Genomic DNA, 22929 nt, shown 5'->3' with positions numbered 1-22929 from the left:
AAAATAGAGGTAATGGGTTTTTGACATTATTATAGGTGGTACACCAGCAAAAATGTTTGAAGACCACAAGCATACTGTCTCGGTCCTGCCTTTCTCAAACTGTCACCCTGTTACTACCAACATTGACCTCTATCTTCTTAGATCCAAGAGACACTCAGACATCACCTTACTTGACCTCTCTTCCATATCTGATATTATTAATCACGTCCTCATTTTTTTTCAGTGTTTATTTTTGAGAGACAGAGCATGGGACATGGAGGGGCAGAGAGAGAGGGAGACACAGAATCCGAAGCAGGCTCCAGGATCCAGGCTCCAAGCTGTCAGCACAGGTCCCCATGCAGGGCTCTACCTCACAAACCACATGATGAGGACCTGAGCCGAAGTCAGCCACTTAACTGATTGAGCCATCCAGGTGCCCCATCACATCCTCCTTCTTGGAACAAGCTTAACACCACCTCTTACTTTCTTCCCACTACTCTCTTCTTTCTATTACACTTTTATTTATAGGATGTTTGGTTTTGCTTGGGTATGTAGGGAGTGGAGACTTTAAAGAGAAACTATTTCTGGAAATCTAATTAGAATTTCTGTTCTATTTTCTTAAAGTTTTGGCAGGATTGCTTCTAAACTAAGGTAAGGCTGGTTTCTCAGCTTGCAGATCTCTTTTATCCTGCCTTTAATCAGCTTCCAAAGGAGAGGGGTTTCTTCATAGGCCATAGACTGAGGCAAACCTTGAGGCTAGACTATCAACACCTACTTCCCTGCTTCCCTACCAAATGGAGTGGAAGTATGAGTCTTCCTTTGGGCAAAAGTGTCAGTCCAGCCTCCAAGATTCTCTCCCAAATACCCTATTACATGGAATTGTTTGGAACAACCCCACCTTCTCATGTTGGCTCTTGCAATGGAAACTTTGATTTTTTTCTCAGAGAGTATTTCCCTGTGAGGTTTTTCATCTTCTAAAGAGACTTACTTGCTGTTAGATCCATTGCTGGTGATAACGCTGCTCACTTTTGAGGGCTTTTGAACCACCCTATTCCAAGATTCTAGGTCCAGCACTAACTGTATAGGCCTCACCAGAATATCAGCTGTCCCTTCCAACTGTGTATGAACATAGATAACTCCTTCCCTTGCCACTGAGACTCGGTACAAATGGGAATCAACATCAGGGTGATGCATGCCTTGCCTCTCAGTCATAGCTTGATTATCCTCCCCAAATAATAAGCTGGCCCTCAAACAAGGGATCCAACAATTTCAATAAATAGAGCAGCCTGGGTTGGTAGGCTGGGGTGCAGTGGTGGGTGGTGCAAACGAGCAATCCAAAATGAAGACTGAAAGTGTACACGCTTTTCTGTATTTTGCTGTTTTACTCAGTTTCTTATGATGTTATCACATAAGAGTTTTAAACTTAATACTTATTTAAATTGAATTGCTTGTTTATTTAAGTTCGTTATTTAAATTTTATATAGTCAAGTATACATATCGTTTCCCCCCCCCCGGGTTTCCTGCCTTGCTTAGAAAGACCTCTTTTACCCTAGTTATATAACTACTCCCCTAATTTTTCTTGTAATGTTTTTGTATTACCTTTATTTAATCTATGTGGATTTTTTAAAACATAATACAAGCCCACTTTTATTTTCTTCCAAATGGATGGCCAGTAATGCCAGCACCATTTATTAAGTAAACCATACTTTCCTACTGAATAGACAAAAAATCTATTACCGAGCTCTTGCCCATTCCTATCCCACAATATTATTTTCTTTTTAACTTTTTAAAAATCATATTGTTTTGATTCAGCATCTCAAAGCAAGTTTCATGTTTTACACACACACACACACACACACACACACACGAGTTTTAAAAACTATTCTTGGACACTTCATTTTCCATATGAACTTTTTGATATTTTAACCAATTTCCCTTCAAAAAATTAAATAGGAATTCCACTAAATTTATATATGAGTTTTAGTAAGATTGCATTTTATTAAAAAAATATTTTTTTGGTTTTATTTAATTTTGAGACAGAGAGAGACACAGCACAAGTGGGGGGAGGTGCAGAGAGAGAGGGAGACACAGAATCTGAAACAGGCTCCAGGCTCCAAGCTGTCAGCACAGAACCTGGTGTGGGGCTCAAACCCACGAACCGTGAGATCATGACCTGAACCGAAGTTGGACGTTTAACTGACTGAGCCACCCAGGCACCCCAGTAAGATTGCATTTTAATGGAATTGTTTTAATATCCCCAAATTTTAGACCCTGTTAATAAAACCTTTTCTTTATGACTCTTGCACTTTGTTAAATGTACTCTTTTTTTTTTTTTTAATGTTTTATTTATTTCTAGGAGAGAGAGAGAGACAGCGTGAGCAGGGGAGGGTCAGAGAGAGAGGGAGTCACAGACTGAAACAGGCCCCAGGCTCTGAGCTGGCAGTCAGCACAGAGCCCGACGCGGGGCTCGAACCCGCGAACCGCGAGATCATGACCTGAGCGAAAGTCGGACGCTCAACCGACTAAGCCACCCAGGCGCCCCTGTTAAGTGTACTCTTAAGTATTTTTTATAGATTTGTACTTAAAGTCAAAATGGGATATAATATCCATTTCCATTTTTACTATTGCCTGTGTAGAAAATGCTTTTAATTCTTCTACATATACCTTGTATGCAGCCAGCCCCTCAAATTCTATCACAAATTCAAGTATTTATTTTCCTATATCCTCATAAGTTTTCAAAGTGTACAATTGTATATAATCCATAAATATTCTTAAATGTTTACCCCATTTCATTTTTTCATCTCACTGCATTAGCTAGGACCTCTAAAGCAATGCTTACCTATAATGGTAATAAAAAGTATCCTTGTCTTGGGGTTCCTGGATGGCTTACTTGGTTAAACATCTGACTCTTGATTTCAGCTCAGGTCATGATTTCACTCTTTGTGAGATCAAGCCCCATGTTGGGCTCTGCACTGACAACACAGAGCCTGCTTGGGATTTTCTCTCTTCCTCTCTCTCTGCCCTTCCCCTGCTCTCTCTCAAAATAAATAAAACATTTTTAAAAAAGTATCCTTGTTTTGTTCCTAACATGCTGAATGCTTCCACATTTCACCACATAGTATGAAATTTGCTACTGCTTCTGACAAAATCTTTATCATCTTTCTTCTTCCTGTTTCACTAAGCCACTTAGTTCTTACTCAGAACAGGCATTGAATTTTGTCAAATGACTTGTTGGCATAGATTCTCTTCTTTAAACCATTCATTTAATGAATTACATTGACATATTTCCTTATATTGAACTAGCTTTGTCAGATTGTATCTTCTCTTGATATACTATTGAATTTGATTTGCTAATGGGACGCCTGGGTGGCTTAGTAGGCTAAGCGGGACGACTTCATTCAGCTCAGGTCATGACCTCATAGTTTGTGGGTTGGAGTCCCAGGTCAGGCTCAGTGCTGACAGTTCAGAGCCTGGAGCCTGCTTCGGATTCTGTGCTTCCCTCTCTCTCTGACCCTCCCCCACTCACTCTCTGTGTCTCTCTCTCTCAACAATAAGTAAATATTTAAAAAAAGAATTTGATTTGCTAATATTTAGGACACAAAGCTATATTCATAAGTGAGACATCTATGGTTTCTTGTATTATCTTATCAAGTTCTTGCCAAAGGAAAAATTGGAATCAAGAAAAAACATATATATATATTTTACGTACAAAATGCTGTACATAATAATGTATACAACTTAATGAGGTTGGGGGGAAGTATACACTTCTGAGACCGTTATCACGGTCTATGCCATAAACTTACCCATCACTCCCAGAAGTTTCCTTCTACCCTGTTTTTATTTATTTTTTATTATTTATTATTTTTATTTTTTGTGGTAAGAACACCTAGCATAAGATCTACCCTCTAGGGGTGCCTAGGTGGCTCAAGTGGTTGAGCATCTGACTCTTGATTTCAGCTCAGGTCAGGGTCCCAGGGTCCTGGGATTGAGCTCAGCACTGGGCTCCATGCTGAGTATAGGGCTTGCTTGAGATTTTCTCTCTCTTTCTCTCTCTCCCTCCTCCCTCTGCCCCTCTCCACCACTCATACTCTTGCTCTCTCTCTAAAATAAAAATGTTTTAAAAACATCTACTCCCATAGTAAATTTTTAAGTATATAATGCAATATTTTTAATTAAAAAAATTTTTTTAACGTATTTATTTTTTGAGAGACACAGAGCACAACAAGGAAGGGGCACAGAGAGAAGGAGACACAGAATCCAAAGCAGGCTCCAGGCTCTGAGGTATCAGCACAGATCCTGACACGGGGCTGGAATCCACCAACTATGAGATCATGACCGGAGCAGAAGTGGGACGATTAAATGACTGAGCCACCCAGGTGCCCCTATAATGCAATATTGTTAACTATGAGCACTGTGCTGTACAGTAGTCTCTAGGATCTATTTATCTTGTATAACTTAAAACTTGTTTTTTAATGGAGATTTTTAAAATGCTATTGTTGTTAAGACAAAGAAAGGAACATGTTTAAATCTTAACAAAAAGGATCCAATAGAGGAGTTGAAGATAAAGGAGAAAGGATAATTGACAGTGTAATTTCAGAGAAAGTGAAACAGATCCAGAGAATAAATAGCAGGGTTAGTAGAGGGATACCTGAATTTTCATCAAATAGAAGAGACTCAGATCACTTAGATTTGGAAGTTTAGTGGCCACCAGTTAAGGGAGTTTTCATATGATGGCTTTTATTTTTTCTATAGTAACACTAATTATGCTGAAAGATATTTTCATTTATTTATGGATTTATACATAACTATTTCAAAGTGCAGGGGTACTTGGGTGGTGCCTGGGTGGCTCAGTTGGTTAAGCATCTGACTCTTGATTTCAGGTGAGGTCATGGTCTATGTCCTGAGATCGAGCCCCAAGTCAGGCTCCATACTACAGGTTGAGCATGAAGCCTGCTGGAGATTCTCTTTCCCTCTCCCTCTCCCCTGCTTGCACTCTCTCAAAAAAAAATTTTTTTTTTAAATCTAAGTGCAAATGTTGCCAGAAATTGAGATTTTCTGTAAGTTATACACATCTTTTTTTAAAAAACAAAGTTCTACAAGGACTTATAAATAAAAATTTCACTTTCTACTTCCAGCACTCAATTTCACAAGGAAACAAAAATCCATGACGCTTTAAAACAAAATCAGACACAAAATGTTGCTGCCATAGAAAATGATGAATTAAGCAGAAATTTTTATTTCCAAGCTCATCAAAGATAATTACAAACACAAATCAAGTATCCTTTTAAAAGTGTACCAAATTCAATCAAAGGCACATCATCAAAGTATAACCTACTTGTGACATTAAGAATTCATTTAGGCTGTAGTATTTTCACATTATTTTGTTTTTAATCATTTGCAATGTTCTGAAGATAACATTTAAACATTTTTTTAAGACCTAATTTGTTTTGTTTTAGATTTTTTAAGTACAGCCACAACTATAAAATAGAGGAACTTAAGAAGACAATGACCAAATCTGCTTCATACACAGGATGGGGCAATCTAATACACAACATGAATCTTTCCAAATAAGTTTGCTAAGAAACAGCTCCCATGTTTAGTGTTACAAATAAAACAATCTTCTCATTTAGAAAAACCAAGACATCATTTGATTGATAAAGCCTATTCTTCCCCCAGTTTTACACTTGTCTTCATTTAGAAATTGTAACTTCACAAGAAAAGAACAAGTTTTGTTATGGTATAAAAAAATCTTAGGAACAACAAATTACAAATATTCAATTTTTTAACAAACAAAAATGTTTTCCTTCCCAAAATGTAAACATCCAGTAAATAAAACAAACATAATATTCTAGGTATAGAAACACCAGTAATTCGCTTATGAAAGAGGTGTACTTGGTGGTAACATTTTTGTTTGTCTTAAATATAAAAGAACTTTACCAAAAGAATCAGGCCATTATTATTTAAAATCTACTCCTTCACCCAGTTTCCTTATCTGAGTAGAAACTCATCAATTTCTATGGAATTTTGGCTAGAGAACCAGGCCACAGGAAAGGTATGAAATGTCTAAAAGTCATTTGGCTGGAGAAAAGTGTTCTCTTGAGACTTGGATGCAGTTATTCATCACTTGTGCTTAAAAGCATTCCTCAGTAAACTTCTTCCCTACTGGAAAGAGAATTAGGCAGGTTTTCACTTTATAGTAAGATTTATACATAAAATTAACCAGTCGTCATTTCAGGTCACTTTAGTGTTCTCAAAGTATAAAGTAACAATATAAAAAACATCCAACTCAGACCACTGAATGAGTAACACCCATTAAAGTGCTTTGTAAAAAGGAAAATGCTATGCCAGCATTAGACTATTATTTTAATACCATAAATGTGAACATTTTCCATTAAGAAGTACAATAGTATCTGAGGGTATGATTACTTCCTTCTTGTTAATATGAGTAATTCCTTTTTGCAAATATATGAAAAAAGACCTAAGATGATTACTCACTGTATGAAAACCCCTCAGAACACATAATTTGAAATACATTGGCCCCAAAAGACTCCAGTAATCTATACTCTGACCTCTTCCAAAAAAAGGAAAAAAACAAGTGAAAATGTGAATGAAACCCCATACAACACATTAGGACCTATGAAATTTCTAATATGCCACCACAGAGGTGCTTTCATTTCAGTAATCCATTTTTAAAGTTCTTTTAACTCTACCCACACGTTTCCCTAATAGCTAAATTTCTTCCATTAAAGCAGATCCATTCTGAAAGTCTCCAGGAAAGAAATCACAGCTGGTGGTATGAACAAGACTCCTCTGGGGAGTCCTTAGTTCCCCAGCGCAGCAAGTCACTAATGGCACCGAGCAGCAAATCACAACTGTGGGATGGTTTCAGGACAGAGATGGTGGGACTAAGGTCGTGAAATTACTATCAGCCAACTCGGTTAAAGAGCTCAAGTACATAAGGATATTAACATCTCAGGAGTTGGTGCCAAAGAGGATTGAGACTCTCTTAATGAGATGTATTCCACAGGCAGGCAACTAGAGTCACCTTCAGGGAAAGTTGTGCACTTTGCTATTGCTATTTTAATTCCCCCAACAACAGATTTTCACAACTCTGTTGCCCAATCCCTTGGGGAACCCTGGGATGCCAGAGCCCCAGACAGCTAGGTGGTGTACCGTTACTCACCGCCCTTTAGAATAGAGCACAGGATCTGGGCTCCCGGAAGGGGTTGCTTCCAGCTGGAACACCTACCAGCAGGGCGTCCTTGCAGGCGTTCTGCATGCAGTACTGTTGAAGCTCTGCAGCGGCCTGCGAGACCTGAAACAAAGGGAAACAAAGGGACAACAGCTTGACATGCTGCTCACAGCCAGAGCCATCCAGCAGCCCTTTGATACTCTGAAAAATGATCCTACAACTTGATAAAGGTCACACATCTTGTGATCTCCAGAAGTCTCTTTTTTGATGAAAGTTCTCATACTCGAAAGGGAAATACGACAATTTCTATAATTTAGGATATTTTTTATTCAGTTGCTTTTTCAATAAAGTTAAAGCTGTATCTTTGATCCATTTAGAATCCTAATTATGAGACTGAACTGGTAAAGAAATAGCTCATTCTAGTGCATCCTTTACAAATTTTCACTTATAAAAAAGCATGCATTGATATATTCAGGTTTGCCATGTGAGCCAACTGTTTTAATATTTACAAGGCTGGAACCTTATCCAGTCTGCCCAGAACAAGTGACAAGTTTTCTCCACCATGCTTTTGAAGCAAGACAGCTTACTGGTTATGAGCACAGCCTCTGGAACCAGACCGCCTGGACTCAAATTCAGCTCCATCACTACCTGTAAGATCTTGGGCAAGTTAACTTAATTTCTCAGTTTTTGTTTTCTCATCTGTGAAATGTATTTTGTAATAGTACCTGACTCAGGGAGTTGAGAAAATTAAACAATCTAAATGCATGTAAAACACTTAGAATAGTGCTGACACACAGTCAGCAATACCTTGTGGTAGATTGCAAAAACAGTCACAATATTTTGCAGTTCCTCTCACCAAGAGTCCGTACCCAACTCTTGAATCTGGGCTGCCCTGTGACTTGCTTTGACCAGGAAAATGTGGCAGAAATAATGGGCAAGTTCCAAGTGTAGGCCTCAGGAGACTTTGCAATTACTCCTGCTGCGGTTTGAACTCTAAGACCACATCTAATGAGCCCAGGCTAGCCTACTGGAGATCATGTGGAGAAGAATCAGTGAGCAGGCCCCACCACCTGCCTACCAACTTCCAGACATGTAAGTGAAGCCATCCTGGATTATCCAGCTACCAACCAACCCTCCATTTGATTGCAGATGCATGGAAGAGCCCAGCAAAGAGCAGCCGAACCCAGTTCAAACTGTAGACCTAAGAATTGTGAGTTAATAAATGTTGCTTTAAATCACTAAGTTTTAAAGAAGTTTATTAGGCAGCTTACTTTTCCCTCAAAAGAAGTTCTGACATTTTCATGTTAATTATAATTGAAATTAATGGTTATAAATAAGTTATTTATTCAAAAGGAATTTAGAACCAATTATGCTCATGCTTACTATCTTTACATCAGATGGAACAGATGAACTCCACACATGATGGGTAAGAGGAGACCACCTTCCAGGACCCCTGGAGAAATGGGACTAACTGGACTCCAGCCTACAGAACATAATCAAAAAGTTGAAGAGATATACAGAGAAAATAAGAGAAGAATAAAAGTGGTCACCATTTTCTAGCACTTTTATGGAAAAGAGACTCTGGAGGGGGTAGGATACAAGCCCAAACACTTAGAAGCTGTCACTGCTGTTGGAGGTGAAACACCCAAAGTATATGACCTTCCTTCCTTTGAGTGCATGCTAACAGCAACTTCTGAGAGACTTCTCCAAAACAGAGAAGTGGCCCTTGGAAGAATATGGAGCATTCCAATCATTGGGAAGGGATGCCCCCCCTTATATGCTAGAAAATTGATGTCCTGGTTTACCTACCAGTTAGCAAGTCTGCTCAAGAGAAGACCTCTCTGGGTGTGCTGAGAGCATCCATTTATCACTGAGCCCTGAAATGAGGCAAACTAGACCCTGGAATGTTGTGACTCCCTAAGGTGCTGCCTGAGAGAAATCCACCAAACACCTGAAACCATATTACCATGAGAATACTCCACAAATAAGCTTATTTGTGTGACCTAGAACAATTGACTTGAGTTTTCTGGGTCTGTTTCATCACCCATAATTATTTTTTAAATGTAGAAAATATCTTCCCTGGCTAGTCCACAGGGTAGGCAGGCATCTGGCTTGCAGGTCTCCTTTCCATCTCAGGGGCCAACATCATCTTGAACATTTTTCGACAATCCTAGTTTCAGTTCCCTGACCTCCTTTCCTCAAACAACCTTCTCCCCAATGCCAATAGTTACAGCCAAACCCATAACTGCTCCACATCTGAAACTTCACACTTCAACATCCTACCTTCTGATCACAATCTCTCCTATCCATCCAGAATGCCACTTCCTTTCTTCTTACTGTTCTAAGGGTTTTATGTGCATTTAGTTCATTTAATTGTCTCATCAACTCACTGAATCAGGTAGTATTACAAAATACATTTCACAGATGCGAAAACAGTAAGTGGGAAATTACGTTACATTGCCCAAGACCCTATGGGTAGTGATGGAGCTGAATTTGAGTCCAGGCAGTCTTTGACCTCAGGGAGAACACCTCCTCCCCTTTTGCCCTTCCCATCACCAGCAGGCTGACTCCGTTCCTTCTCTAACCAACCTATGTTCAGCCTCTTTCTGGCCAACTCCTCAAACTCCTTGCCCTCCACCTGACTTCCATCTTTCCAGCATACCTTCGCCCACTACTTGGATCAACTACCATTCACCTTGGGCACTCAGAATCTCCAAGTAGGACAATCAGTCTCCAATCTCAAAGTAGCTGGGTCTTTAGAGTCACAACATGTCTAGGGATGTGCCTAGTTGGGGATCCTCTCCTATTCCCAACAGCACTTCCCCCACCACCACTCTTGTGATTCCATTAGCTCCCTCCCATCTGTCCCGGAAGTAAACTTCACAGAGAAAATTGTGCTCCTCCAAGTCCTTAAGTCCATATTCCTCTCTTCCTGTCTCAGAAGGTGCGCCTCCAATCCCATAACCCCCACAGAGTGTCTCCTCTACCTCCAATTCTCCTCCATTTGTTCCTCCTCAACCTAAAAATCGTTTGTTCCTTTCCCTCAACCTCGAAATAAGGCTTTTCATTTCCTAAATTAAAAAAATAAAAGTTGTTTCCTCTTTAAAACCAGATTTCTTTTTCTAAAAAAGCCTGTCTAGCCTATTACAATCTAGATTCTACTACCTATGTTACGAAATCCTCTTCTGTGTTCCATAACTCTCTTTACTTTGTTTTATAATCTTCACTTACGGCCTGAAATTATTTTACTTATTGGTTAATGTGTTCATTGATGATCTTTGCCACAATTATCAACATATTCTCAGCACCTAAAATAGTGCCAAATACAGAGAAAAGGTACTACGTAGGCACCTGGAATATCACAGCAGGGTTTATTCATACATACGAACATACATTCTAATAAGAACGTATGCAGAATACATGTTCATTCATACGAACATACATACTCTAGTCGCTCAATACAATTATACCACAGATGCTTTCCAATCAACTGACTAAACACTGGACATCGTGACTAAGTTCTCAATTTTTGAAAACCCCTCCTTCCTTGCTTCCTCTTGGTTCTCTCCTCTCAGTCACCTTTTGGCTGGTCCTGGGTTCCACACGCTGGTTTCTTCGTTAATAACACTTTTTTCACCCCCATACATTCCAATTCCCTCTTTCAGTTTCTTGTGCTCTGAGCTTCAAACACCTGGACTTATCTCCGCAAAGTCCACAAGTCCAACACTGAACTCATTTCCCGATCCCGCTCTCCTTCCTCTCTGCCGCGGTGCAGGACCCGGCCCTACACCCCGTCACCACGCCGGAAACCTGAACCCCGTCTTCGTCCACGCTCTGGCTCTCGTCCNTGACGAAAGGGCGCCGCCGCCCGCCTCACCTTGATCCTTTCCACGCCGGCCTCCAGCTTCAGCTGCTCCACCAGGCGCTGCAGGGCGTTCACGCTGGCCCCGGAAGACATGGCGGCGGCGCTGGGNGGGGGAGGGGGGGTCCCGAGTCACCTGACACTTAACTCTCTCTGCTCTCTAAACACGCTGAGGACTGGCTCCTGCGCCTAGACGCGGAGGCGCCCTGTGGGCCCACGCGGGGCGCCCGTCGCCTCAGCGCTGCGGGGCTTCCGGAAGAGCGGGCGCGACCTGAGGGGGTTGGGGGGGCGGGGGGAGGAGACGCGCCCCTGAGAAACCCTAGCCGTGACTCCGGTGGCTGCAGCCAAGGTGGCAGAGGAGTTGAAGTAAGCTCGTGAAGGCTCCCGCGCCACGCTCAGATACTACCTGGGAGACACCAAGGACGGTTGGTAGGAGCCCCATGAAACGGTGACCGTCTGTAAGTCACCTGTACCGTTTCACGAGGATCCCGCCTCTTGACTGGGTAGGTAAGTAAGGTCAGCAGGGCAAAAATCCCTGGCCCTGGCATCTTGGCGGAACGTAAGAAGAAAAGGAAATTCAGCCCCACCCCCACCCCGTCCCATCTCACCATTTACTTATAACCATTGTTTCTGTTGTACTGCATCCTTTTTTAAAATTATTATTGTGTACATGGGTTTGTTTTACAAAACTGGGATCATTCCTGTGTGTAAAATATACATGTTTTGTGTTAATTTTTCATTTAATGTATCATGAATGCTGCCTATTATTGTACAGCATAGTACAGTAGTAGGTCCGTGAGCCACACAGGTTGTTTTTGTTTTTTTGTTTTTTTTTTTTTTTTAATGTTTGGTTATTTTTGAGAGAGAGAGAGAGCGTGAGCAAGGGAAGGGCAGAGAGAGAGGGAGACCCAGAATCCGAAGCAGGCTCCGGGCTCTGAGCTGCCAGCACAGAGCCTTTGTGGGGCTTGAACTCATAAACGGTGAGATCATGACCTGAGCCAATGGCAGCTTAACGGACTGAGCCACCCAGGCGCCCCAGCATAGGTTTGAACTGTGCCATTGCACTTATTTGTGAATTTTTTTTCAGTGCAGTACTGAAAAACATTTTCTCTTCCTTACAGTTTCCTTAATGTTTTAGTTTTTGCTTTATTGGAAGAATGCAGTATATATTACATACAGCAAACAAAATATGTGTTAATCAACTTTGTTATTGATAAGGTTTCCAGTCAACAGTAGGCTATTAATAGTTACTCTGGGGGGAGTCAGAAGCTATATGTGGAGTTTTGACTGCATGGGGTCAGTGCCCCTACCTACCCACTCTTTGATACCATTGTTCAAGGGTCAACTGTATTTGTCAGAACTCACGTAAATTGAGTAATGCAAAAACACAATATTTTGGCTTGCGTACCTGAAAAGCCCAGGCACTTTAACGTAGTGGATTTAATTGCCCAAATAGTAGCTTTGGGGCTCTCTTGGCTCTGTTTTTTCTGAGTGTTGGCCTCATTTTCTTCAATGGTAAATAGACTCTCTAAGAGGTGCTGTGAAGAAAAGTTCCATGTTTTTATTGTCCCAGCCTGGCAGACTCAGGAGCAAGAGCATCTCTTTTCTCGTTGTTCCAACAAAAACCCCCATACTGGATCTCACCAACCTTATGCAGTCATGTGCCCACCCCGGAACCAATCATTATTCAAAAACAAACATTGTGTAGAGTCGGAATGCTCAGATTAGCTGTGCCTGGCCAGGAGGAAGATGAGAGATGTACCACCCAATTTCCCCATTTAGGACTGAGTCACTCATTCCTCCAGCTGCTGGGAGTAGTCGCAGCTGATGCCTTCTCTGGGAACTGCCCTTAGCTGAGAACCGTCCCTCCCAGTGTCACCTCTCATCCACATTGATGTGGGATGTACAGGAACTGAACCCCAAACCCCTTGCCTCAAGTTGAAACAACACTGAAAGATGATCCACAGCTCCTTGCTGGGATCATCTGAGGCCTTTATGGCAACTACTTCACAGTTCAATTCCTCCCTCTGCCCAATCCCCATTCCCTAGATTCTCCCACAGGTGTTGATCTTGACACTCCCCAATAAACTTTCTGCGTGAAAATATCCATCTTAGAGTCTGCTTCTCTGAGGAACCTAACCTAAGACACGCAGACTACATGGACTGAGAAGGGTAGGGAAGAGTGATTCCCCAAAGGAAAACCAGGATGCTGATCCCAGAAGGGGGCCAGTGGCAGTCAGAAAAGATGTACCCTACATCTATTACTTTTAATGACTGCATGGTATTCCATTGTACAACTGGATCATAATTTACCTACTGCCGTGTTAACACTATGATGACCGCCTTAAACATACAGCTTTGTGCATGTCTTTTTTTTTTATACATTCCTAAAAGTGAAATTGATGGCTTACAAATATAAAGTTTCTTAAACTTTTCCCTCCTTTATCCTCCAGAAAGTGGTAGTAATTGCTATTCCCACCAGAAGACTGCTTATTTCTCTGCATCATCATAATTCGACATTGTGGTTCTTTATCTTTACCAACCTAATAGATTGGTATGTCATCTCAAATCTTTTAAATACCTTAAGTGTTGAGACTGAACATTTTGTGTGTGTGTGTATAGGAACTATGTGTTTAGTCTTTAGGGTATTAAAGTTTTTCTTATGACAAGAGCAGATTTGCAAATTTTAAAGCCCTCTCTAGTGACAAGTTCCCTCACCTCAAAGAACTTAAAACACACTCTAGTCACAATATGAAACTACATGTTAGAAACATTACTAGATTGGTGAGTAATACAGAATAGAATGGTTATGTGTCAAAAAGATGTAGCAAGGAACTCAGAGCAAAGATACAGACTGGAAGGGTTAGAGAAAGCTCTTCATAAATGGCAGGACCTAAACTTTGAAAATGTGTGTCCTGCACAGGGCACAGAGGATGGGGAAAGCATTTCAACAATGGGAGAGCAGGCCATGTACACATGGAATGAATGAATGAATGAATGAATGAAGGCTCTAGGCAGTAATAGAAGATACAAAGCTGTTAAGATTTGAAGTCACAGGGGCGCCTGGGTGGCTTAGTCGGTTAAGCGTCCGGCTTTCGCTTAGGTCATGATCTCGCGGTTCGTGGGTTCGAGCCCCGCGTCGGGCTCTGTGCTGACTGCCAGCTCAGAGCCTGGAGCCTGTTTCAGTCTGTGACTCCCTCTCTCTCTGACCCTCCCCTGCTCACGCTGTCTCTCTCTCTCTAGAAATAAATAAAACATTAAAAAAAAAAAAAAGATTTGAAGTCACAGAAAACCTCAAAAGAAACAAAAGTTTGTGGCAAACAATGGGGTAGCCACATGGTATTAACACATTTTAGGAGTGTTAATCAGGATGAGGATATGAAATGAACTGAAGCTGAGGAAACAAAATGACTTCAGTAATGGTGTTTTGTTTTGTCTTTTTGGTGGAGAGAGTGGTTGGGGTGAGGCCTTAGATAGGACTATGAGGGAAGGATGGAGAACAAATTCAAAAGACTAAATGAGGAGTACTGCATGGTGGTTATAAAGTGCAAAGGAAAGGGGAGAAAGCGTTCTGAAGCAGAGTGGACTAGAACTGATGCCTGTAACAGATGTCAGGAAACAGGCCTACGTTTGAAGGGAGGAGTAAAGAACAGAGTGAGTTTGGTTTAGGAAAAACCAAGTCTTTAGCTACATGCCTCTGGGATGTTGGAAATGTTAAGTGGCAAGATGTTGATGTGGGAGACATCTCACAATGAGCGCTGAAGCAGTGAGATTATCTCTAACTAAAAAAGGCAGCTTCGAGGCTGCCCACACTGAGGGGACACATAATATAATACTTGTGTATCAGCCATAGATAGGTGTGTCCCATCTCCTTCCTTGATGCTGTATACACCCACCATCTCTGCCCACCTCGGTGTGACTGATTGCGCTACTCTTGGAGAGGAGTGGTCGGGTGTGGAAAGAAACACCAAGGTTTTAGCATACAACCTCCCACAGTGATCCATGGACAAGCAAGCGTGGTGCCAGTTGTAATTGGGGAGGGCAGACCATCTGTGTTTGGCTTTATACTTTACCAAAATGACTTCTCATCCATTATTTTTGTATCAGGAACTTCAGAGTTGAAGAGATTCAGATAATGTAGTTCATCCCAATTAAATTTATTTTTTTAATGTTTATTTTTGAGGGAGAGAGAGAGAGGGTGAGAGAGATGAGTGCACAAGCATGAGCAGGGTAGGGGCAGAGAGAGGGAGGCAGAGGATTAGAAGTGGGTTTCTCGCTGACAGCTGAGAGCCCAATGTAGGGATCGAATCATGACCTGAGATGAAGTCAGAGGCTTAACTGACTGAACCACTCAGGCGCCCCATCCCAGTTTTAGAGATGAGGACTCTAAGATGCACTAAGGAAAATGACTTACCTAGTATCTCACAAAATGGGAGGAGGGAAAAGAACTTTCATTTTAGCTTTCAAGTGAAGTCACCGCTTATCTGGGGGAGTCGAATCTGTTACCACAGATGTAGTTCTTTCTAGAGCTCTGAAAGGAGCTGAGGCCTAGGGACAANCCCAGCATGGGGCTTGAACTCACAAACTGTGAGATCATGACCTGAGTGAGCCAAAGTTGGACATCTAACCAACTGAGCCACCCAGGCACTCCACCAATATATTATTTTAAAGAATTTGTTACACATTTTTTTCTTGGCTAAAATAAGAACTTATAATACAGGCCAAAACCACAATGAGATACCACCTCATATCTGTCAGAATGGCTAAAAATAACACAGGAAACAACAGATGTTGGCAAGGATGTGGAGAGGGGGGAACCCTCTTAGACTGTTGGTGAGAATGCAAACTAGTGTAGCCACTCTGGAAGACAGTATGGAGGTTCCTCAAAAATTTAAAAATAAACTTACCTTACAACCCAGCAGTTGCACTACTAGGTATTTACCCAAAAGAAACAAAAATAGTGATTCAGAGGGGCACATGCACCCCAATGTTTATAGCAGCATTATCAACAATAGCTAAATTATGGAAAGAACCCAGATGTCCATTGACTGATGAAAGGATAAAAAAGATGTGGCATGTGTATACACACACACACACACACACACACACACACACACACACACCATGGGATATTAGCCATCAAAAAGAATGAAATCTTGCCATTTGCAATGCTGTGGATGGAACTAGAATGTATGATGCTAAGCACAATAAGTCATGAAAGACAAATACCATATGATTGCATTCAGGCAGAATTTAAGAACAAAAGATGAACATAGGGGAAGGGTAGGAAATAAAAAGAAAGGGAAGCAGACCATAAGAGACTGTTAATTATGGAGAACAAACTGAGGGTTGATGGAGGGAAGTGGTTGGGGGACAGGCTAAATGGGTGATGAGGATTAAGGAAACCTGTTGTGATGAGCACTGGGTAGTCTATGTAAGTGATGAATCCCTAAACTCTACACCTGAAACCAATTTTACCATATATGATAACTAACTAGAATTTAAATAAAAACTTGAGATAACATAAGAACTTAAAATTTTCCACTGTTTCTAAGAATCTCAGTACTTTTTAGAAGTGTCAGTGTCCTGGGTTGGTTAAGTGTCCAACTCTTGATTTAGGCTCAGGTCATGATCTCACCGTTTGTGAGCTAGGCCCCTGAGTTGGGCTCTGCACTGATAGTGCGGAGCCTGCTTGGGATTCTGTCTCACCCTCTCTCTCTGTCCCTCCCCTGCTTGCACTCTCTCTCTCAAAATAAATAAGTAAACATTAAAAAAAAAAAGTCAGTGTCCTTGTAGAGACAAGTGTTTTGTTTCCCTTTTATGATCTACACAATTCTTTACCTTCTGACATGTGTTTTGTCACTTTTTTACTAACAGTGGGTTATTTTTCCAGAAAAGGGGCTTCAAATAACTCTTCTTCATAAAAATAATGATATAATGGGAAGGTATGTCTTTCTGCCAATGTTATGGCAAAATTACAATACTATATGCCTTCAGTTTTCTAAAATAATTTAAAAGAAACAGGAAAACACACCAACAACTATATTTCATGTGGCACAGTGTAATGTACCATAAAAGTCATTTCACCTCCTTATAGCCATTGCATTATTTTTAGAACTTAGAATCATGAATTAGGAGCTAAAGGCTCAGCAGCAGGTTTATAGATTTCAGCTACTTCCAAGAGATTTTCACAGGCATTTTTGAGACTTTGGAAGTGGAACTTAGGGGTACTTGTCCTTTTGAACAGCCACTACGAGCATGCCTCTTTATCTCACTGATAGAGTCCTGTAGTAAATGTAGGCCTTAAACCAGAAAGTAGCTGATCATTGTTTGTTATCTCTGAAAGTTTGGTTTTTCTTGAGTTGTCACCTCAGCCAATTCACCTTCTATTCCAAAGGCAACAAAGGACAGGCAGCTGCCTCTAAAATCTACAGTTCCAACCCCTTGGAGCACCACTTTTTCACTTTAGCACAGTACCTTGCCCAAGGTAAGGGATTCAAATACCCATTAAAGGAATAAAGAAACAAGGGGTTTGTAGTCATCACTAAACATTCTCCTATTAACATAGATTTTAACAAATGAAAATGACTTCCCTGTTTCCTCTAAAAGCAAGAAAAACTCATTTATTGAACACTTAATATATGCCAGCACTTTGCCCCTATCTTGTTTAATTCTTAAGAGTCCTGTGACGTAGTTAGTAACTCTATTAAAAATGAGAAATTAGGGTTCAGAGGTTACCCTGCCCAAAGTCAAGCTACTAGTCAGTTGCAGAGCCAGAAGCCAAACCTTGGTCTATCCAACTACAAAGCTTGAGCCCTACCACTGCATCAGGCTCACTCTTCCTGAGGTTATAACAGGAGAACTGCCAAATGGGAGGAAGTTTCTCCATTCCCTCAAGACATCCAAGGGGAGTCTATAAGAAACCGCATGTCGCTGACTTAAGACCATGTGATCCATTTCATACATAATTGTCAAAGATACTTTGAATCCTTTAAGTACTAGGAATCTGATTAAAGTTTAAAACTAATTATGTAGCTTTTTTTAAATACCCGTAACATGTCTCAATTGCAGGCAATCTAATTATATCAGACCCTCAACCTATATGAATTTGTATGCTTATTGAATTTTAAATCCTAAAAAGATCCCCTCATTTCACAGATGAGGAAACCAGAAAGGTTAAATAATTTGTTTAGCAAATTTTATGTAATTATTAGGTTCTAGATTTGGCCTCAGCCCATATTTAAATGTGAAGAGTATCACATTTTGGAAATAAAATACACTTCATACACTAGTTTGTGACAGTACTGATATTTATCTCCCTCATGTACAATTACAAGTCAACAAAAATCATGTCTGATGTCTTAAAGTAGCTAGATCTATTTTAATAATGTCTAATAAAAGCCATTTCTCTTTACTTTACACAAAACTTTCAGTTAGGGGCCAGTAGACTAGTTCATAATCCTAGCTGAATGTTAGCTTAGCTTAGCAATGGCTTCCTTCCACTCAAGCAAAATATCTCCAAGGTTTGGGTGTTAAAATGTTTACTGCACTGTCCAAAGAGGGGGGGGAGGGAGGGCGTGGAGAATCTCAAAAGAAATGAACTATGATTTTCTAAACATAAATTCAATAATACTAAAATGCTTGTTCATTCTCTCAACTATTTTTTCATGTGACACTGCCAATTGTAGTTTTTAAGATAATATACATGGCACCTACCTAATAGATGTGATTTGAAACAGCAACTTGTGATTGGTAGAACTTGGGACAATTCATAAAGAAATAAGACCACTGAGGAAAGGGTTAGTAGTGGAATCTGTTATGTTGATATTTGACATGAATATAATCCTAAGAATAATTTTAGCACAGACCTCAAAATTATATGAAGTGATAATAGCAATGAATATTGCTATACACTATAAACCCGTAAACATCCATCAAAAAGAAATGGTTAGAGCCTTAAAATGAAGCACAAGGACAATTTTCTAACTACTGAGGTTGTGGGATCTTCTACCCAGAATTCTTCTCCAGATGGTTCTAAAATTGAGAAGCTTTTGTGGGGTTTTTGGTGAGGGGTGGACAGAGTATGGAGAGAGTAATATCCAGAGTACTTGAATAACTTGTAACAACTAATGGTTCTTTCTTCACTCTAGGATTTTGAAGCATAGTTCTTTTGTTGAGGGAAGGAAAGAGAAAAATCACAGTCTTTCTGTTAAGGAGAGTCCATGTATCTTGACCCATGCCATGATCCTGATTACAAAAGAGTGACCAAACTTTTATCACGTGAGCAGGCTGATGGGGAGGGCAATTCCAGAAATAGTTTTCTAGAAAGCCAGGGAAAATACAACAATCTAGTAGATATATAAAATAATATCCAGGAGTGCCTGGGTGGCTCAGACAGTTAAGCATCCCTTTGGCTCAGGTTCTCACGGCTCATGAGCTTGAGCCCTGCATCAGGTTCTGTTCTGACGCTCAGAGCCTGGAGCCTGCTTTAGATTTTGTCTCCCTCTCTGCCCTTCCCCTCCTCATGCCCTGTCCCTCTCTCTCTCTCTCAAAAACAAATAGGCATTAAAAAAAATTTTCTTAACCAAAATAATGTCCAACATAGTTTGTATGAGCCAACCTTTATGAATGTTAACAGTTCCAGCCAGTCCTTTTATTATTCCTTACTACTAAGTAAAAAGTACCTAGAATACCATGTTTCTTTGAAATTTTAACAGAAGGGCAAGTACCTATATTTCTTTTTGGTCCCTATAACCTATGGCTCATATTTCAGCTCTTAGATGATAAACACTATTGTGTGCTGAATATAATGAATTCTAAGACAGGAGGTTGCTGACTGCAGATAACCACAGCGCCTCTGAACAACATTTATCTATGGTTGGGCATTTTTGAGGTTTGAAACATAGCTCTGTAATTTCTCCACCCTCCTAAAGAAAAATACATGTACAAAACACTTTTATCTAAACAGAACTGCCAAAGGATCTTACTGGTAACTAGTTAAGCTCCTCCCCCAATTTTCCATTTAATGAGGCAACTGAGGCCCTCAGTCATAGGTTAAATGACTGACAAGGATAAAACTCTTCCCTCCTTGCCTCTTTGTATATGTCACATTTGGGCTGATCTCCTGAAAGCACTAGTTTACTTTTGCTAGAAACAGACTCTGCATATCTATTATCTACACTAATCTTTTAAAACTATGTGATGCAAAAGCAGTTATCTTAATCTTTGATTTAAGATGTCATACCCTGGGCACCTGGGTGGTTCAGTCCATTGATTTCGGCTCAGGTCATGATCTCCTACTTCATGGATTCAAGCCCCATGGTGGGCTCTGCACTGACAGTGTGGAGTCTGCTTGGGATTCTGTCTCCCTCTCTCTTCCTCATGCTCTCTCTCTCAAAAACAAATAAACTTAAAAATACATATATAAATTAAAAATTAAATGTCATACCCACAAACTTGTGACATATTGCAGCCATTTTATTAATATGAAGCAATGAGATACATCCTTTAACAGGAGTATTGTTTCACTACCATGATTGTGTATTGATACTCTGATGCAGTATCATACTTGCTTCAGTCAAATTATGTGTGAATTACTTTCACTTCCATATGTATAAAACATATATATTTCATTGTTTGAAAGAACAGCACACAGCCATGCACCTCCTCTTTCTGGTTTAAATGCATGTCAATACACTCATGTACACTGGATTTTTCATGGCTCAAAGACTTCATAATACATGAACAACTTTTCAGTACACTATTTCTGCTCCATTGTTTTTTATTTTAACTAACGGGGTGGGGGAAGCAATACTGTGGTACAAAAGACCTTTTTACAAGGTCTCTTCTGGAAAAATGTTTGAGAATAGTTTTAGTCCTATAATGACTGTAATCAAGATCATCCTACAAGGACATGAAGGTAGATTCACTCTCCTGGAGAGTTTCTGATCTTATTAAGAATAGTACGACAGGGGGAAAATAGTATAAACACATTCTGGCAGAAGACTCTCCTAGAGAGATATTTTGAACATGTTTCAATCCTAGAATGACTGTAATGAAGATGACATGACAGTTGAAATAATTTTGCTGAAGAAGTTTGTGTCTAAAGACACAGTGTAATTAAATGCTGTTGTAATTTTTTATGTTTTGTGAAAATATGAGAAGTCATGGAAGCAGAAAAATGTAGCACTAGAACAAAGAATAAGGAAACACTTTTAAAGAATAAACACTTAACACATAAAAATTTTAAATGATATCTAATAAACTTTCATGTCAAATATTTTAACTAAACATACAAATTTTAAATGGCAACTAATAAATCTTCATGTCAGATCATTTAACAAAATCCACAAATAGATTATAAAAACTGAACAATCAAATGTCTTATGTATAAAGTTTTAAGGAAAGTTTAAATTTCTACATTATTCTGTTTAATCAGATATTTGAGGAATTTTAAGTACTGCTGAGGAGCAGTTGATACAATTCTAAAATAATTCAGCTATGAAAAATAATATCATAATTAAGGTTTGGCACAGCAGCATTCCAGCAGTCCTCAGTCATCCACAAATGTTAACCGTCCAGGTCCTTCATTCTTCATCCATCTCCTGTATCTCTTCCATCTAGGGTCATTTGCCAATTTTTTCTTTAGTTCTTCTTCTTGTTCTTGTTTATAAACCTGTATGTATAAATAATACTCAGTGACTTTACCATCCAAAGGGAAACATGTGTCATTACTTTTAGAGCATATTTACATTTTCCAAATATAACTTCAGGTAAAAGTTTCCTATGAATGTACTGGTTTGTCTTCTGAAGACCATACATCTAAAAATACTAAGCAATTAAGCACCTTAACATTCAGTGTTAAATTTTTAAAAAAAATTGTGGAAGAACTTAGTAATTTTTGTCACTGATTTCTGTAACCTAAGAATACATTCTTTTCCTCATTGAAATCATACTGATTTAAATCATACTGAGTTTAAAGGGTGTAAACATTTCCTCTCTACAATTAATATCCAATATTAAAGAAGCACACTATTACTTTAATATAGTACTCTGAAAATTTGACTGTGACTTTCAGTATTTGTTGATGTTAACCAAGGAACAAAATGACCTTCTATATACACTTGTCTCCAAATTGAACTTATATTTACTTTTCTCTTCGAAGATAATTTTTGGTATTTCAAAATATTTTACTAAGGTTCCCAAAGAGGGTTAAATAAACCACACAAGTTAAGAACAAAGAAAATCTTCATGAATGTTGGCTGAAGCTAAATGGACAAGTTTTTATAACCAATTTCATCAAATTTTAGAAAGAAATGATTTTACTACCAAATTTTAGGAAGTAATAACTAAGATCACCTCATATAATTAACATATAACAATTCAGCCCAGGATAGTACTCCATTAAAAATACAGTTTTATAAACTGGGCTGCTTACCCTACTTAGAAACTTTTCAAATAATTTAGGAGCAAAATAGTACATTACCTTCCATTTTTATGTCATTTACAAGCAGGCTAACTATATCTACTTGCCAAAACATTCTGGCAATTCATAGTAAGTTACTTAAATATAATTCAGACTGGAACCCTACGTTCAGTAAAATCTATTTAGGATACCACCTATGAAAAGGATGTTGGGGTCCCTGAGTGGTTCAGTCGCTTGAGCATCCAAGTTAGTTCAGGTCCCAATCTCACAGTTAGTGAGTTTGAGCCCTGCATTGGGCTCTCTGCTGTCAGCACAAAGCCTGCTTCTGATCCTCTGTCTCCCTCTTTCTCTGCCCCTCCTCTGCTCACATATGTGAAGCATATGCTCTCTCAAATAAATAAACTTAAAAAAAAAAAAAAAAGGAATGTCTTTGAAACTAAAAAAAAAAAAAAAAAAAAACAACCTTGAGTT

General features: G+C 39.6%; 2 protein-coding genes and 1 long non-coding RNA gene across 5 annotated transcripts in view; 1 reads left to right on the top strand and 2 right to left on the bottom strand.

Moving 5' to 3' along the window:
- Positions 1 to 5192: 5192 nt before the first annotated feature.
- On the bottom strand, positions 5193 to 11138 carry GNG10 (G protein subunit gamma 10). Of its 2 annotated transcripts, none has more exons than XM_077769868.1 (3): positions 11049 to 11138; positions 7163 to 7294; positions 5193 to 6141 (listed from the first exon to the last, which is right to left on the bottom strand). In XM_077769868.1, the coding sequence occupies exons 1-2, from the start codon at positions 11127 to 11129 to the stop codon at positions 7169 to 7171; spliced, it is 207 nt and encodes a 68-aa protein (XP_077625994.1). In that variant the 5' UTR covers positions 11130 to 11138; the 3' UTR covers positions 5193 to 6141; positions 7163 to 7168. The 2 variants fall into 2 exon arrangements, with proteins under 2 accessions (XP_077625994.1, XP_077625995.1); XM_077769869.1 differs by having other exon boundaries at positions 5193 to 6138.
- Positions 11139 to 11361: 223 nt separating this feature from the next.
- Positions 11362 to 22929, top strand: part of LOC144236236 (uncharacterized) — a 16596-nt gene continuing 5028 nt past the window's right edge. Inside the window, exons 1-2 of one of the 2 annotated variants that reach the window (XR_013336456.1) lie at positions 11362 to 11536; positions 13487 to 13587. This is a non-coding gene — a long non-coding RNA (uncharacterized LOC144236236). Of the gene's footprint in view, positions 11541 to 13486; positions 13588 to 22929 lie in introns of both variants that reach the window. The other variant, XR_013336454.1, reaches the window with a different exon arrangement.
- Positions 20509 to 22929, bottom strand: part of DNAJC25 (DnaJ heat shock protein family (Hsp40) member C25) — a 19749-nt gene continuing 17328 nt past the window's right edge. The window contains exon 4 of the mRNA XM_077769867.1: positions 20509 to 21708. Within this exon, the coding sequence (XP_077625993.1) occupies positions 21586 to 21708 (123 nt within the window). The 3' untranslated portion in view covers positions 20509 to 21585. The remainder of the gene's footprint in view (positions 21709 to 22929) is intronic.

The sequence above is a fragment of the Crocuta crocuta genome, unplaced genomic scaffold (assembly GCF_008692635.1).
Source record: "Crocuta crocuta isolate KB4526 unplaced genomic scaffold, BGI_CrCroc_1.0 scaffold95, whole genome shotgun sequence".
In the NCBI taxonomy this organism is placed as follows: domain Eukaryota; kingdom Metazoa; phylum Chordata; class Mammalia; order Carnivora; family Hyaenidae; genus Crocuta; species Crocuta crocuta.
Note: the sequence above shows the minus strand (reverse complement) of the source record. Positions and strands in the feature narration are given on the sequence as shown.